Below are 17,627 nucleotides of genomic sequence, written 5' to 3' on the forward strand. Positions count from 1 at the left end.
CAGTTTCTAAGACAAATCGATTTTTGTTGCTGGCGGGCGCTGCTTTACTGTTGGTCACTTCTTTTATTGCACAAAAACTGGCAAGGGAATAAAATATTGAACTCTTTCTTGCACTCGCCACTGTCACGCAACTTCCGACCATTTGAACTAAAAGCAAATACAAATTTCTTCTATTAAATTGAAAATTTTACTTAAGTTTATGTTTTTGCGGGAAAATTTATTGATTGGATTTTGGCCAAAGCTAAGTTCAAAGGGAGCAATTTTCAATTAGATTTAGCCGGAGTTTTGTCCACCTTTGAGGGAGTGGTTTGCTTCTGGTCCTTTTCCTTGGCCAAATCGGTTACGGCTTGCTGCACATCCTCCGAAAAGCGGTAATAGTAGATAGGCATCTGATTCAGGAAGTGGAAGACTTTCTTGATGGTGTCATTCCAGGACTCTATCCAGGAATCTCGCCAGGGCTTCGGCTCGAATTCCTCTTTGCATTTCTCCTGGCATTTCCAGCAGCAGATCCGGTCTTTCAGGTCCGCTGCGTAAGGCCTGAGATGTTCTTTGGCATTCTCTAAAAGCACAACCGAGTGCTCCGAACTCTCCCAAAATCCCATCTGCTTGGTGGCAAAGGCAACGCCAGCTACCACGCCCAGTTTCACGAGCACCACAAGAACCATTGCAAAAAAAACCAAAGAAAAAGTAAAAAAAAAATATGAATGAATTTTTATATTAGTTTTAAAATGATGACATGAAAGTCTAAGAATTTCAAAGTATTGTTTAGCAGCTATTAATTGTAGAACATTTTACTGCTTTTCGAATTTAGACCAGGAACAAAGACAGACCTTTCCAGGAGGGGCTGACTCCCTATCGACTCTCAAGCGTAGCCTCGAAGTGCGTGTTTTCACAGTCAAGAAAATAAACCTGTATCTGTTCTCTCGGACAGCTCATTAATATATCTCACACAGGATGATCCGCAAGAGCCTTTTCTATGTACATGATGCCCCTTTAGTCAAGGCACTTAGCTGTAATGCCACCTATTGTTTTCTCTTTTCTCTTTGCTTTCAGTCAAAAAGTAAAAGAGATAATTAAGAGGAAACTTAAAAAGAATTTTCTATTTATTGGCATTGGCTTTCAAAAATAGTGTGGAATAAACCCTCAACGCTTTTCCGTTCTCTCAAATATAGTGGAAGAGTTAGTTGCAAGCTTCGTTACGATTTTCTTGTGAAATTATATGAGTATGAAATTACAAAATAAAAAGTAACATGTAGCAACAAAAGTTGTCTGATGTTGATAGAAATTAGGTTTGATGTAAAACCATTCCAAAAAATATATCTTTCAATAAATGTCAAGTACTTGAGGTAATTGAACCACTACCTCTTCTGTTCTAACCCAAATCTGCCCAAAAATGTGCACCAACCCAGCAGGGCTATTCAAGTATTATAGTTGAAGGTTTAAGGTTTCAGATTTAAAACCTTGTACCGCTTCACTATGGTCCAGAATTCGTTTTTTTTGGCATAAAGTCGAAATTTTTATGTGAATGGATTACGTTTTTTCTTGCAAATTCTCAAAGTAAATTCATCATACATATTAAAAATGAAAAAAAAAAAATTATTTAGCTTCCCTGAAGATTTTGGCGAGCTTTTGAAAGTGAACAATCGATCAGGTGATTGTGGGAAAAAAATTGGCGCCAAATTACTTGTTTACATTTTTACGTGGCGACCGAGTAAATTTGCTCAAATAAATTCGGCTAAAAATGGAAAATGAAGATAAAGGTATGTAGTATCTAATGTATTTAGTTATTTTATGTGTAGTCCCAAGATTTAAGTGTTGTGCAATGTCCAATTTATGTGCATTTTTGTAGAAAATTTAACTGCGTCCCCTGTGTTTCGTAGAATATAACAAATGAACTGAGTTCTGCTGAGAAAAACTAACTATGTGAGTTTGTACCTACAAATGTTGTAATTGACTGGAAAGTAACAACTTTGGCCCGTTTTGGCCCCTTTTCTTTAAATTTGTTAATATTCAGGAAAGTTCGAGTTTTTGCATAGCGATCTCATCGATATTTGGCGCAACAACAATCGACAAAAAAAATCTGTCTCACATTGGATTTACAGTAAAATCAATAACAACCATTTGGAAAATGAAAAAAAAAGAGAAATAGATAAAAAAAATCAGTAATTTTGAATCCTTCATTAAAAGAAACCTTCTGAAGTGCAACAAAATGATGGAACGGTTTATGACCACCCATGCTAAATGGATGGCTTCTAAAATAACAATTATTGTTGATGAAAATTGTAAGACACCAAAGAAAATGGGACGTCCAACATTACATTATACAAATGCAGGGACAAGATTAAAAAGGAAATTGGCGTCTGATCTTGCAAATGATAATAATGATAACACGAATCTTCTTATGCATGCTGCGGCAGTTTCTGCTAAGAAAGAACGCAAGACCGACGTGGCTTTTGTCGTAACAAAAACAATTAGAACACCTGAATACCCGACTGAAACGAAAAAGCATCTTCAATTGCAAAAGCCCATTCCTTTTCACCAGAGCTTACCTCCTGGAAAATTCACTCAACAAACAGCAGTATACAAACACTAGGCTTTTAAATAAAAGGCATAACTGCGATATTTATCCTAGCTATAATAAAGTAATGGAAAATTAGTGTGTAATAAATTTCCATAGTTTATATATAAATATTGATAATTTGAAATAAGATATTATATATGTATAATGATTTAACAACAAAATGTAATAAATTTGAAGTATGTAATTTAAACTTCCGACTTTATGCAAAAAAAAAAACAAGAACAAGTACAAGTATACAAGTATATGTACAAAATTTAAAAGCTCTAGCTTTAATTTCGAGCTCTGTGTTAAACAAATCTGAGGTGCTCTGGGGAAGGGGGTCGATGGCGTGGTCGAATCTAAAACAAAAAAAAACCGAAATTTTATAAAAATACTCAAAATAATTGTGCAAAGTTTCAAGGCTCTAGCTTTAAAACTAGACTTTATGCCAAAAAAAACGACTTCTGGACCATAGTGCGCTTCAGTAATAACTATTCGCCGCTGCCCCTTTCTTTGTTCTTCTTCTTCCTTGTCTTGCTTATATCTGCCGTTCGCCCTGATTGACTCTTTGTTAATTGCTGTTAATGTCTGTGCTGTTAGGCGCAGTCATATTTTGTGCTGCCACTGTGGTTTCTACCGTAAAAACTTTATTATTATTGTTTGAAAAATTATGTTAAAGTTCTACAAATTTAAACGGAAAATGTATGTTTTCAGCTTCACCAACTTCAGAAAGTGTCCACAAAATCTATTTATTACACCTCTTACACCAAAACAAGCTGTGGAATATCCCACAACTCCTTCGTATTTTTCCCATTCATTTTTGTTTCAAAGTCCGAAAGATCCCCCTCTCTTTGGGGGTGCTGTTAGAGCAAAAATCTTTTGTCTCAAAGGCAAGAGGAAATGTTTTGTATCCCAACCTAAAGATGCATAAGATGTAGTGGCCAGTTGTGACTCTAAAACTCCAGCGAACAGTTTGGGAAGTATAGCCCTCGCGTTCAACATTAACTCTTCTTTTTCAAAACAAGATAAGAGATTGATTATAAGAGAGAAGTAGTTGAAGCTTTCACTGAAGGGCTTAAGATCTAATTGAGAGAAGCAGCGTGGTTCTGTGGGAGTTATGTTTTAAAGCTTCACTAGAAATCGTACGATTTCTCCGTTAGTCGTGGAAGCTATGTGTAAGCTTTGCTTAGCATCGTATGATTTCCCCGTTGGTTGTGGAAGGTAAAGTTCCGATCGCAAGGGCTAATGCTAGTGATAAAACTTCTAGATGGATCATTGCTTTAGTGAAGCTGTACGAACTCGGAGGTATTTTTCTATGCAAATATATATATATATCCAGTGAATTTGAAAACGTTGTGCAATCAAACACGTGCCAATTAAATTGAAGTTCTGGTGGATTGTATTATTCGGTTTGGTTTAAAGAAGACAAGAGGTATTTGAATCGTACAATAGTGAAACAGTTTTAACAGTCTCGTATCCTAGGACTGGAAATCTTACTACGTTCGACATCGGGAAAGAGAAAAAGTACCAATTGACCCCTTCAATAACGAAGTCGTCAAAGTCCATCGAATTCTTAGCAGTTTTGGGAAAGACCTCGGATTTCCCAGGAACCAGCATCTACATAAACCAACGATAACTACAACCAAATAAACTAGCAAAAGCCGCCCGAAGATATACTAGAGTGAAACTTGAAGTTATGTGGATGCATACTTAAACTGATGTACTTCTTGGAGTAAGACGACAAGAATGGTCTTCTTGCGAATTCGGAGAAACTAATATGCCGCACTCGTCACCCTTCTCGCTTACGAGTTAAGCGCGCGGCTAAAGCTTTCGCACGTAGTTTCTTCGTTGTGTGTGTAGTAGTTTCCAAACTGGGGAAATAAAAACATTATTCTGCTGCGATCCACACTGCCGTTTAACAGTCGTCGTATCAAAATGTACCAAAGTATCAATTTTGAGTCTCTTTATGAGATTTTCCATTTTCTTTGTTTTATTAAAGATTAAATTCCGTACTAGCTATTCATCTTAGTTCTGTATTGTATAGACGTTAAGAGAAAAACAAACAATGTATATAATGACCCATAATTAAAATCAGCGCAAGTGAAAGCCACATAGTTTTAAGATCAGCCGTTAAGTTGCAAATCGTCGTCATACTGGTATGGAAATGATAAAATCGGTGTTTCATCCGAATTAGAAGTGAAGACATGTATATTCATAATTTTTCTCCTTTCCTCAGAATATGTTTCCACGTCGCCCCTTGAGCTCAACGGACACGCCGGATATTTCGTTTAAAGTATGAGTGAGTTACGAGCTTCCTCAAACGGAGATCTCGGGTATTTTCAAAGTATATATATACGTCTTGTAAAACTTCTATTGCGGTATGTTGAACAACCAGATACATACGTGCGATAATTAAAGCCGATCGGCTAGTAATTTTTCTTTCACGTTTGCCTTCTTTTTATATTATTATCCTATTTTTTTCTATTCTTTCCAATTTAATTTCTTTTACGCCATATTCTCTACACCTAAGTCCTATATACATATACATATACATTTATAACTAGATATAAATTTGTTATTATTTCCTCTTTCTTTATCTAATTACTTTGTATTAAGTTTATGCACATCCAGAAAGTCATGAAGTCCAAACCCGTAAATTTTGAATTATTAAATAATAATTAGTAGATAATAATGGAACATTAAACCTTTTGTGTTTGTCCTGAGTAGAGCCTGAGGCAGTCCGATGATCAAATAGAGATACGCTTGATTAGGGTTATGCTGTCGATTAAACGGCATACTAAAGGTAGGGAGGGTAGAGAAGGGGTCAAAGTCATCTGAGTTCCCCGAGAGCGGCGGAATATAGCCTGACTATTTGTCGGTAGTCGGTTAGCCAGTTAGTTAAAATTCCCATTCTTTTATTTTTTTTTATTTCTTTTATAGAGTTCCTTTTTGAACATTAAATCAAGTGTACCTAAAACATCTTTGCGAATGTGTTCGTATGGCAACTAGGAGAGTAGGAAAGATCCCACGACATTCCGGCGAGCTAGTTAGAGCATAGCTAGAGGTACACGTTCCGAAATCCTGCCATACTATTGGTGTCTGACCGTCAAAAAATGTAGGTAAAACCTCCATCCGTACATACAATCTCACACCTCTAAGAATAAGAATTTCTCGCACATTACATAGATTGGCGCCCAACGTGGGGCCAGAGTACTAGTTACTACTGGTTAAAACCCCCAAAAACTTAGCTCGTTGCAATTTTAAATTCCACAATAAAATTAATAAGTCCAGTCCAACTACCGTAACGGAGGATATTGATGGAATTTTGGGTTTAAGATTCTGAGTTTCGGAATACGTAACCAAATAGAATCCGCCAGGTAGCAAGGGTGGAAAACTGTTATATTTTTTTTTAGGTTACCAGAATTAATTTGCGAATATACGACAGCTATTCACAAAGGCGGATAGGTCGGCCAAATTATGATAGGATAACCCCAAAAGAGTTTATGAAGGAAGAGTATCGATGGCTTTCGGAAGTCTAATTTTCTAGATATAGATTTGGAAATTAGCCATTGCCAGAGTACTGACCACATAAACATACAATAGACCAATTTAGATTTCATTGAGGTTATATTCCGGCGACAAGAGAAAGCGTATATCGGACGGAATCAGGCTCGAAAAGGACAAATATTGGGTATTTAGGAAAATTTTGTAAAATTTATTGAAGTTTTGGTCCTATAATTAGGGATTTCCACATTTAGTGATTAGAACTCGCATTATTGGGTTACCTTAACATGTCACCAGTACAACGTACCCCGGGGGGCAAGGCGTCGGGTGACGGGGACGCCCAGATCTGTGGTATATGTCAAGAGGCCATAAGAAGAAGTCAACTAATATGTACTGCGTCTTGTGGTCACCGGTATCATGATACTTGCATGAAAGAATTCGTGAAAAATAACAGAAATTGCCCCGTATGTAGAGCGGAGTTGAATCCGGAGGAACTTTCGTTTGATGAGAATACTCTAGCAGCCGAATTACCACCCGACATGGGTTCGGGTATAGTGCCGTTAGAAGGAGGCTCCAATCCAGAGTCAAACGCTTCAGAGATAGGACCTCAAAAGTCAAGAGGGGCTAGGCCTAAACAGGGACGGGGAACTACATCGCGCAGAGGGATGCATACTAGGTTGCAGTCTCAACAATTTCGGGATAACTCTTTGGGCAGTATCAGCCATAGGTCGGCCGAAGGAGATATGCCGGAAAGAACCATTGAGGTAATGCAAGCCTTGATAAAAGGTCAACAGAAAGACATGATGGTGGAGCTAGGTTCATTCGTGAAGACTTTGATCGAGGAAAATCTACGCGAACAATTAGGTAGGATGACAATAGCTTCAGATAGCACGCCTGTGCAAGCGACAAGGCAAAATCATGAGCCTAATATATCAGGGAACTCGTTGTCTTCAGAAAACGGAAGGGAAAGGGGATTACCACATCCAAACGTCGCTAACAGGGCGATAGCTCCTGGGAAGGCCGTCAATATCTTAGCCAGCTGGCGACTAAAGTTTGACGGATCCAGAGACGCTATGCACGTCGACGAATTCCTGTACAGGGTTCGTTCACTTACATCCTCCACTTTAAATAACGATTACGAATTACTCTGTGACAATATGCATCTGCTGTTCTCGTCTAAAGCCAGCGATTGGTTTTGGAACTTCCATAGAAAGAACCCACAGTTTTCTTGGCAAACTTTTTCTGCCTCGTTTAGACAACGATTCGATGATGCTAAAGATGATTTCGACTTGTGGGAGTTGATTAGGAAACGCCGTCAGAGAGAGGGGGAATCGTTTGACGATTATCAGACGGCCGTCGAAGAATTAGTGTCCAGGCTCTCACACGAGGTTAGCGAAAATAAATTAGTAGACATTTTAAAACGTAACGCAAAAACAGCCCTCAGATATGAACTCTTGCATCTCAAAATCAGCGATCGAACTGGCCTGAGAGAAGAAGTTCGCAAGCATGAAAACTTCTGTAAAGACAACCATAACCCTTTTCCAAGAGGTAAATTCGGCAAACCGAATGTAGCAGAAATACTTACGGACAATGAAGATATAGAGGTACACGTTCCGAAATCCTGCTATACTATTGGTGTCTGACCGTCAAAAAAATTTAGGTACAACCTCCATCCGTACATACAATCTCACACCTCTAAGAATAAGAATTTCTTGCACATTACAAAGAGAGTGGTTATCCTGGAAATGGCTTTTAAATGGGAAAGTTCTCCCAAAATAACTCAAAGTATACTCTCAATGTCTGCCACAACTTTTGTGTGCTATTTCAAAGTACATATACTCTAAATGCTAACATTTATAAATGTGTACTCCCATTTGGTTTAACTCTATTTTTTTCGTACATTTTCCAGGCAATTTCCGTGTCGTGGAGCAGCTGCTCGGTGTGCGCTTTCCATCGCCACAAAACCCATCATATAAATTGGAAAATTTCAACTGCTCGGCCATCAATCAGCAGCGAGTCTTTCTTAGTTCCAAGTCTTAGTTTTCCCTTTGGGTGGGAAACTTTTATAATTAGCTTCGGGGGCGGCCAAGATGTGTAATTTTCCTCGGATTTGATGTGAAGAGTGCCAAGATCTAATTAAATCAGGGCAAGCGCAGAACTCTCTAATCAAGCATATAAATTAAGGATTACATTTTCAATTATTTGCAAAAAACTTTCCAGACTTTTTGATACAAAATGTTGCATGCTGGCGTGGAACTTTCCCAGTGGAAATGTTTGTGCAACTTTAGTTGGATTCACAATTAGCCCTGGCCTCCGCTAATCATTCCTTTGAAGTGGCTTTCTGAATGAAATCAGTCACTAGACCTGGCTGCCACACAAAACGAAGCAGCCTCCCAATCCTTTACCCCAGCAGAGTGCCGCAGATACCTCATACATATTGAAATAAGTTAACGACTGGCAACTAGTGTCCATATGTGATTAGTAATTCAGTTTGATTGATTCCTATTCACGCTTTAAATGCTTTCAGCAGCCGGAAACAGGAAACTCCAGAGAGTCTATCCTCGTCCCAATTAATCTCGGAATTTTACAGTAAAATGTTTTAGTTCTGGCAGGAAATTGGAATACATTATCGCCATCCATGCAGCGACTCCCCTGAGGCGTGGGAGTACGTGGGCTTGGTTTTAATTTAAATGGTAAATCTTAAATGGTACCCATATTATTGTGGATACTAGACTGTGGCTGAAATGAATTCCTTTTCACAGGAAGCTTCAGAGAGGAGCCACATCAACTCCTATTTTTTATTCGCAATGCCGGAAATTAATTTCTTTTTAAGTGGAAATTAAATAAAAACAAGTCAAAACATTCACAGATTTAAGAGCAGTTCTCCGCCAAACAGCGGTTCTTGTCACAACATTTTGTCTGGCGCAACATTTCCTTTTGCTGGGGGAAACTTAAATTGGATTGGGCCCAGAGTTTGGGGTGCGCCTGTAACGCTGGCAAATTTTCATTTAATGCAATGAATGCAATACTGCCCTCTGGCACTTGGCTGAAAATAAACCACAAAATCCAGCACAAAAACACCACAAATTATGGAAATCTGTGTATCTGCTACAAGCACTGGGAATGTTGACTCTAAAATATTGCAATATGAGACCCTCTATAATTTTCTGAATGTTTAATTTTCCAGCGATTGTTGGAATTACAGTTACTCTGCCAAATATTTGCATATTTAAAGATATTTTGTCGACAGATTGTTGGGTCTAATATATATAATAGATTTATTTTTTATTTAATCAGCTGAATACATATTATGAAATTGTAGTGACATTTGCAAAAGTATTATATGAGCCTTTCAGTTGTGTTTTTACTCTCTCAAAGAGGTGACAAAGATTTATGACATTTTTCAGCTGTCCCCTAGCAAACAGAAACTCCAGGAAAGCATCATCAATTTAAATCAAATCTACTTTGTCTTTCGTTCCAGACCCAGCATCACATGTGCTGTGTGCATTTCAGCTTCAAGGAGGAAAAGCGAAGTAGTTTTATTTGGTCGATATGCTGTTTTTATGGGTAAGCTGTAAAAAAAGTACTTAAATTTAAATCTTCATATATTGCTCTTTAAGTACAAATTTATCTAATCGACGTATGGGGATCTAAAAACTATCAAAATCCGAAACCAGAATATAGCCACTAAACCCCAAACCGGAAACAATCGAAAATCAAAAATAGCAATATGAAAATTGATGCCCATCTTGGATTTTCCCAACGAATATTTTTTAATTTTTCCAGCATAGAATGGGATTGCTGGCCCCAACAATGGCTGCAGTTATAACCTAACCGCTTTTGTATTTTATGGCCATTCAAAAAGAGTACAACACATACATACGTGGAGCAAAATGAAACAAAGGCATTGACAGCTCCAAGAGAATTGCACAACTAATCAATGAACGCCATCAATGAACGCCAATAACAACAGAGAAGAGTGCAATGAAAGTGGAAGAAAGTAAAAACAAAAAAAAATAAGGAAAACAATTAAACTAATTGTCGGCCATTTATACGCAACAAAGATACAGACACACTGTGCAAAAACCAAAGAAACCAAACACAAGATAAAACGGAAAAGTTCATACAGAAAAACGAAAAAGATTTAAAGAAAAAATGTGAGCAGCTGGAAAGTTTTGCACAGCATCGAAAAGTAAACCGCTGAAATGAAGGCAGTCGGAGGAAATACTCGGTTAGAGCAGGCATCCATTAACTTGGCCACTAATGAAACCACATTGAAAGACTAACCGGCAGCAGCACCACCAACATTTCTACCGCTGGCAATATCTACTAATTGAAACTGCCTTTTCGGGTATAAAATGCGAATTAGTTCGCTGCACAGCAAATTTCTGATTGCATTACTCATACGACTCGCATGACAGATGCGCTCCCCTGCAGATTGCAGACATTTGCCGCAAATTTAAAGACTCTAAAACTGCTTCGATTAAGATTAGTTCTAAAAATAAAGGGTATTTTTATGTTTTTTTTTAAATTTAGGATTTTGCGAGCAGAGGGGAATTTAAGTTAAGTGCAATGAAAATTAATTATTTGTAACATAGCATATTTAATTTTCTGTCGTTTCACCTCAGGTTTTTGTAGTCGAAGTCCACAAAGACATTTTATAGTTTGCGATTTTTCAAGCGAACACACTACAATTTGCCGAATGTGAGTAAGATAAAATTAAGTAGGACTAAATATGCAGGTATTCCCAGTCATTTGTTTAATTTCTGGCTTTCGCTATTTCGTTTCATTTTCCATCGTGAAGCATTAAGTCCAGAGAGAAATGCATTTATGCGATTAATCGTTTTCATCTCTGACTCATCGTTAACTCAATTGTCACTCGTTAATGAGTTCGCTTTTTGTTCATATTTATTTATTGCACACGCGGACATTAATAATTGTCCAGAGCTGTCCATGCCAGAGCTGTTAGAGCTATACCATGCCAATCAAACATGAATTTAATATAGTCTGAGATCTCCATCATTATTAATATCTCTGGGCTCCATCAGAGCTATGATTGAGTTGTTAAATTGGGTAGTAACTTAGTTAGAGCTAAACGAGAGTCTTGTTTGGGTGAACATTGTCGTTTAACTCGGAATTCGTTTATGAAACTTCTAAGAGCTGGATAAACATAAGAAGGTCCTGCACTTTCATTCCATCTCTAAAGCAATCCAGACCTAAATTCCGACTAGCAGCACTCGAGAAGGTCACAAGTAAAAGTCCTCTCCATCCCATCCCAAAAAACCATTACAGACCATTACACTGCGAAAGCTGTTTGCCGTCCGCATTGCGGTGCCCAGAGCTGTTTGTGCAATTGCATTAGGGAATTTTATAAAAATATATATATAAAGCATATAATATTTATTACATTTTTATTTGTCGTGCGGCGGGTGTGAGGGTGTGACCTTTAAAGCCGTCGTTGCCTGCTGTGCGAGATTTATTCTCTTTTTAACAATTTATGCGGCCATAATAATTTACTACAGGAGAAGTTATTTCAACGAAAGCTTTTCAGATAAGATGTTATTATTGTGGCAGCTTCAAAGCCAAGTGTGTTGTCTGCTTATTGCTTCACAGCCTAGAAATTGATCCACTTAGACTCTAGCCATTTCCTTTGGCGTATTCTTCGTCCCTTCTGTTTTGTTATATCGCCCGACTGACTGCTTACTGCCACACATCTAAGTACCACTGCCACTGCACCACATCCTCTCCATCTAATGATGCAGAAATGTAAAACAACTGTGTCCGTGATCCCCAAGTCAGGCGGTTTCCAACCCATTTCCCAACTCATGTGGAGTCCAGTAGAGAGAAATTGCCGTATAGGGGTTTTGTTATTCGGCGTGACGAAAGATTATTTTTGTTTTATTTCTCCAACGTGAATGGAAATACAAAACTGAATAAAATGTATCCATGCTGACATCAAACTATCATTGCCTAATATAAAGACCCCGCCAGACGCTTCTCTGAAGAGAGTTTTTCCTTTAAAAATATGTATAGATATGTAGATTCCCTGCTTAAGATATCCCTTAACGCCGTTTCTCAATTTGCAATTATTTTCTCTGCGGGAATTTCTCCGGCGCATTTCCCTCTCCCAGGTTGATTGTACAGATTTGTTGGCATTGATTTTGCACCTCCTGGCAGTATGCACAAATTGCAACTCGCTCATGTGAAATTTCTCTGCACGTAGGGCGCCATCTCCTGTCATGCAGGGCAGTCATGCAGGGGATTGCACTGAAAGTGAAGCGCTTTGCTCAAGAAAGCAGCTGAGTACCAAAACTTTTCCCTCGAACAGCAGAGTGGCCCAGGTCTTAGACCTGAAGTTCCTTGAAGTACTGCATCCCGCTGTTTGTCTGACGCTAAAATATTTTCGCTTGCCAATAAATATAGAACCAAAAGGTTCTTACAGACCTGTGCTCAACAACTAATCGAATATTTGAATTTAAGTTAGTAGACGGTAGACAGAAAGGTGGACCTTCTGCAGCATCCTTAAACCAGCCGATGTTACAGTGTTAAGTCCCGATTATATTAGTAGCCAATAATTCCATCATCAATCAATCAAAAATTCAGTTCGATTCAGCTAAATTTCGACTTTCTGACGAATTGGACAACAAAATGTTGGAGCAAGTAAACATCTGCTTCCAAGCGCGGTCTGTTTCTGTAGGGCCATTCTTTCTGCTCTTTCTTTATTTCTTTCGTTTTTTTTATTACAAATATTTCACGCAAAACTAAATAAACCAACTCCACCTGCTTTCCTACTCAACTGACGTGGCATTTCGTGGGTTGAATAATTGTTTAAATTATAATTCTTCATTTTTCTCCTCCCCTGTCAGCTGCATCACTTTGGACCCGCGTTCACTAAGAAAATTAACGTTTTATATCCCAAGTTCCGCGCGGATAATACAAATTAGGAAAAATCACAATGTCCGGAAAATTTGTACGGCACCTGCCTTTAAATGCATACAAAGTCTGCAGATAAAAAGTCTCGTCATGGATTGGAATGCATGAATGCATTCCGAGTGAAACTCAAATAGAATACCATCTGAATGGATGCGTCCTGGAGAGGCACTACAGTGGCGAATGGAGGCCAAAGTAAATGCATGAACGGTTGACTCATTCAATGAGGGCATGAAACATTCAGCGCATAGGCCGTTGCCTCTTCAAATCCCTTTTAGAGTATACTTGGTCGGCTAAATGCAAAATTGTCGCTGCAAAAAGGGGGGACATTATCAAATATTTTAATGCACCAATTAAAGAGGTACTATTAATGGGGCTACAATCTTCCATGAAGGGGCTATGAAGTTCTTAGTTCCAATAGAATTTACGACCAGAATGACAAACAAATCCACGAAATGTTGCCAAAAGTGTTTGACATCTCTTTACACTCCTCCTAAAGGTTTCGTACGCAGAGTGGGCTAATAAGAGTGGCGTCTACTCTGGTGGCCTATTTCCTACACATCTGACACTTTCATCAGCAAGTAGTCTGTTTTGAAAGGTAAGAAAATATCCAGCGCGGGACCACAGTGATTCTGTTTCATGGATTGTGCCACTGATGTGGCCCTCAAAATGCCCGCGGCAATGTTTCGGGTCCTGAGATATACCTCTTTGAACGTTCTATCTAGACACGAAAGAGTCTATCTCCGACTGTAGAGCAGTTTACCAGAATACCCATCCACCAGCAAAAGTTAAAAACTTTGCAGCAACAGTTCCATGCCTTCCATTAGCATGCAAATTTGAAAATTTATCAGCTGGTGGTCGGCGGTCTCACCGAGGGTCCCAGTTCTAGTCCAGGTCCTCGTCCTGGTTCTATTTTGCGGCAGTACCGCAGCTGGTAGAAGCTTTACTGACTGCCAGAGCTCGCATGACGAAGTTTGTCGCTCAAATTATACACAGATAGGAATCGAGGAGAGCTGGCAAAATCTCCAGAAGGTTGTATGTTAGCAACTGCCTTGGTTGGACGGGATGGTAACGGCACCATATGCTATGGGAAAGCAATATATTTATCGCCATGACCTCAAAAATATTTTAAAGTGTAAAGTCGTCCATGGCACATGGCTCTGTAAATAGTTGCGATAGTTCAATTAAGTTAAGGGAGTTCGAATGAATTGACCTCTCTTTGGCAGGGGATATTTGGGAAATTCGGTAATCTAGATGCTCGCAATATCGACTAATTTCACAATTATAATTTTACAAATAGGGTTTGCTTCCTCCTTACTTTGAAACCATTTTATTAGCTCTACTTTCCACAAACAAACTCAGTTAGTCCTTCTCCCTGAAGAGTCCACAGGCGAACAACACAGAGACAAAAGAAATATTTCCTTGGCCAATCTTGGCCAAAAGAGTCGAACAAACCAAACCAAACAAAACCAAAACCAAAACCAAAACCCAGAAAGCGGTTGGGTTTTTGCTTTTTTGGCAGAGATTTCTCTGGTCTGGGATTTGTTGGTGTTTCTTTTGCTTTTCAGGTTTGTTCGCAGTCTGGTGTGGCATTTCCAGTTGGAAAATTTCAAAGAAAATTACAGTTTGGTTATTTGCAGTCGAAATTAAATAGCTGCAGGGCAATTATTGTTTGACTGCCAATTAGAAAAAAGTACATTGAACCCTTCAATGATAGGTCTTCATCAATTGAATATTTCCAGGAGCTAATCTGTCGGATCAAATCCTTATAGCCAATTATTTATCATTGTTCGCTTTTTGCACTGCCACGAGCAATTTGAGGTAAATAAATCGAATGAATTATCGCCTTATCAGATATATCCGATGAACACGTGAGCCGCATGGTAATCAGGTAACAGAAAAACAACCAATTGACCTTGTTGACCTCCATATTTTAATTTAAAATTATCACAGTTCAATTATGGAGTTAATATATTAACTATCAGCAACCAACTTTTTCTCCATCTTTTTCGTCTCTTCTCTCATGGGCGTCACACGTGACGTATGCGCATTTCGGATACAGGTAGCAATTTCATGTCTTGGCACGCTGCTGCGAACAATGTCTTGTTGATCTTCGAACTGGGGTGTGTACTTCCATCCGTCCTCTGCAATCTGCAGAGCCAACCTAACATATCCAGAGTCTGTACAGCGCAGACCTGCTCTGTCTGCTGCAGTTCCCCACGGATGGCAACGGATGGTGGAATTCCTGGCCAGTCATCAGCCTCAGATCGGATATACAGTACCCAGCAGCCACAACAGTGTACGTACGCGCAATCACTACCACGGCCAGAACTGTGTACCGCAGTCTAGGGGCCAACCGAGTCCGAAAAGATCTTCACATGGATACTGAAATGGTTTAAAGATGCTTCTGGACTGACTCCACCGTTGACCGCGATCCTGAGTAAACGCAACGGCATCGACCGGCATACCATACCAATGCCCACTACTTTACTTAACCTGGTCCATTCGCTGTCAGCCGGCCAAAAACTCCATTGCCGGTTACCTTGGGGGAGAAATGTGGCAGGAGATGTGCCCAAGACCTGTCCCTGTCTAGAGGATAAACATTCCTTCAAAAAATTGAATTTTTCGGTCGAGATCTTTTTGTACCAGGCAGACCTTTATTCAGAACTAAAACATTTTAGACCCATAAATGGCAGAGGCATGACATTTCCAAATACAAGAAACAAAAAAATAATCAGTGGGTGGGATTAAATGAGGATCTAGATCCAAAAGCGAACATGGATCTAGATCCATATATTTGGTTTTGGATCTAGATCTTAATTCGGTTTGGAATCTAGATCCACTTCCGTCACGTACTGATTCTGAAGAAGTACTGTCGCCGCGAATCCAGCCTCGATCCCTGCCAGGAAAAAGCACTAGATGATTTGTGGCTTTGTTCCTCTTTCCTTTATCTTGACTTTGAGCTCCTCTCGCATCCCGTCGCGTAGCTTGGGAATCAGCTCCATATGGATAGATCCACAACCGAATATGGATCTAGCTGGTACCCGAGTTGCGCCACGAAATACGAGACCAGCTCAAAGGAGAGAAAGGAATGAGGCTCAAAGCCGCAGATCATCTTTTGCTTTTCCGTGACTGCGATCGTGATTGGACTCGCAGCAAAAGTACTCATGCAGAATGAATACGTGACGGAAGGGCGCAAGGATCCACTAAATGGCTGAGAAACATATTTTGGAATATATAATAAATGATCAATAATGAAGAATAAAGGCGTTCTGAACGCCCGACGACTGATTGCCCGGATCGGATCATGGATGGATCCTCGGCAAGCAGTTACGACAGCGCCGCGGCGCTTGGCGGAGACCCAAGGCTCTGAAAAAATAATCATGAGCTTAGACTTGAACGGGGACCTTGTCTAGCGCTGACTTACGAGTGAGGCATTTGAATGTTGGTGTTATTCTGCTCCATCTTGGTGAGGCAGGCTGATGTTGCGCAACATTCTCGTTCTTGTTCTTCAGGGTCTTTCTGTCCAGATTCTGCAACTGAAGCTCAACTCGCTTCATCTCCTTGACCAGAGCCTTCTGCTCCGGACTGTCCGGCAATATTTCCGCCTTCAGCTGGGTGTCCATCTCCTTCTAGAGCGACCCTACAGCTCGATTTGGTGGCTCCTGTGCCGCCCGCACGACCGGCGATCGGCATCATCAAGATTGGGCATCTGCTTTGGCTGCTGGCCAGCGGTGGTGGCGTCGCCGAACGACACCGCATTAGGGGTGCTAAAGGCCGCACAGCTGGCGCTTCATCCTTGTTATCAAAGTCAACCGCAAACGACTTTAGCTCTTCCTCCTTCACGGGCGGCATCTGTCTGGCCGTCTGAACCGGTACCAGCTTTAGAGGGAAAATTGCTGCAGCCGACGGAGCCTGATCGGAAAACGATTTTCAATTACAAATAAACTCAAAAATCAATTAATTGCTCCAGCACTTGCCGTAGAATGTTGCGGCGCTTATTGTATAGTATTTTCCGTTTAGTTGCTTGAATTTTGTGGACGGTTCCGTCGCGAGTGACTTGCAATTTTGGAAGCAGCACCCCGCTGCCCGACGGCTCTATCGATGCCTTTGCGGCCACGGACTCGAGACTCAATTTGATCGCCTTGGGTGGCCCCCAAGGGGCCCCCCTCTCTTTGGGGAGTCCACACAACAAAGTTCTCGGGCGTGTCTTTATGCGAAATGGTGCAAACGGTACGAACTCTAAATTTTTCAAGGGCCGAGACAGATAGCCGCGGACTGGTTGCAGCTTTTCACAATCGATATTGACACAGTTTTTGCCTATCGATGTTTAATATTTTAAGATTCTCCAGAGCTCGAAATAAGATCAAACTATTCAAAATTGATATTTTTGGCAATGCTATTGTCCGTTTACATATAACGAAAAATATTTCGGCCTGTGTATTTTTCCAAAAAATATATATCTTGTAAGGCAACACATATTAACCCTAACCAACCCCATATTAGCCCTTACCGATATTAACCCTAACCGAATCTGCGATATGATACTGCGATAAGTTTTATGCGATATTATTCTGCGATATTATACTGCGATAAGTTCCATGCGATATTATTGTGCGATATGATACTGCGA

General features: G+C 39.8%; 2 protein-coding genes across 2 annotated transcripts; both read right to left on the minus strand.

The window, feature by feature from the left end:
- Window positions 1-196: 196 nt before the first annotated feature.
- Window positions 197-692, minus strand: LOC6596322. The gene has a single exon (XM_002021424.2). The coding sequence runs from the start codon at window positions 663-665 to the stop codon at window positions 264-266; it is 402 nt and encodes a 133-aa protein (XP_002021460.1). The 5' UTR covers window positions 666-692; the 3' UTR covers window positions 197-263.
- Window positions 693-15,644: 14,952 nt separating this feature from the next.
- On the minus strand, window positions 15,645-16,904 carry LOC6596323. The gene is made up of 2 exons (XM_002021425.2): window positions 16,422-16,904; window positions 15,645-16,363 (listed from the first exon to the last, which is right to left on the minus strand). Exons 1-2 carry the CDS (start codon window positions 16,618-16,620, stop codon window positions 15,990-15,992), a joined length of 573 nt encoding a protein of 190 aa, XP_002021461.2. The 5' UTR covers window positions 16,621-16,904; the 3' UTR covers window positions 15,645-15,989.
- Between the last annotated feature and the right edge of the window lie 723 nt (window positions 16,905-17,627).

Source organism: Drosophila persimilis, unplaced genomic scaffold (assembly GCF_003286085.1).
Source record: "Drosophila persimilis strain 14011-0111.01,24,50 unplaced genomic scaffold, DperRS2 tig00000124-arrow-pilon, whole genome shotgun sequence".
Lineage (NCBI taxonomy): Eukaryota > Metazoa > Arthropoda > Insecta > Diptera > Drosophilidae > Drosophila > Drosophila persimilis.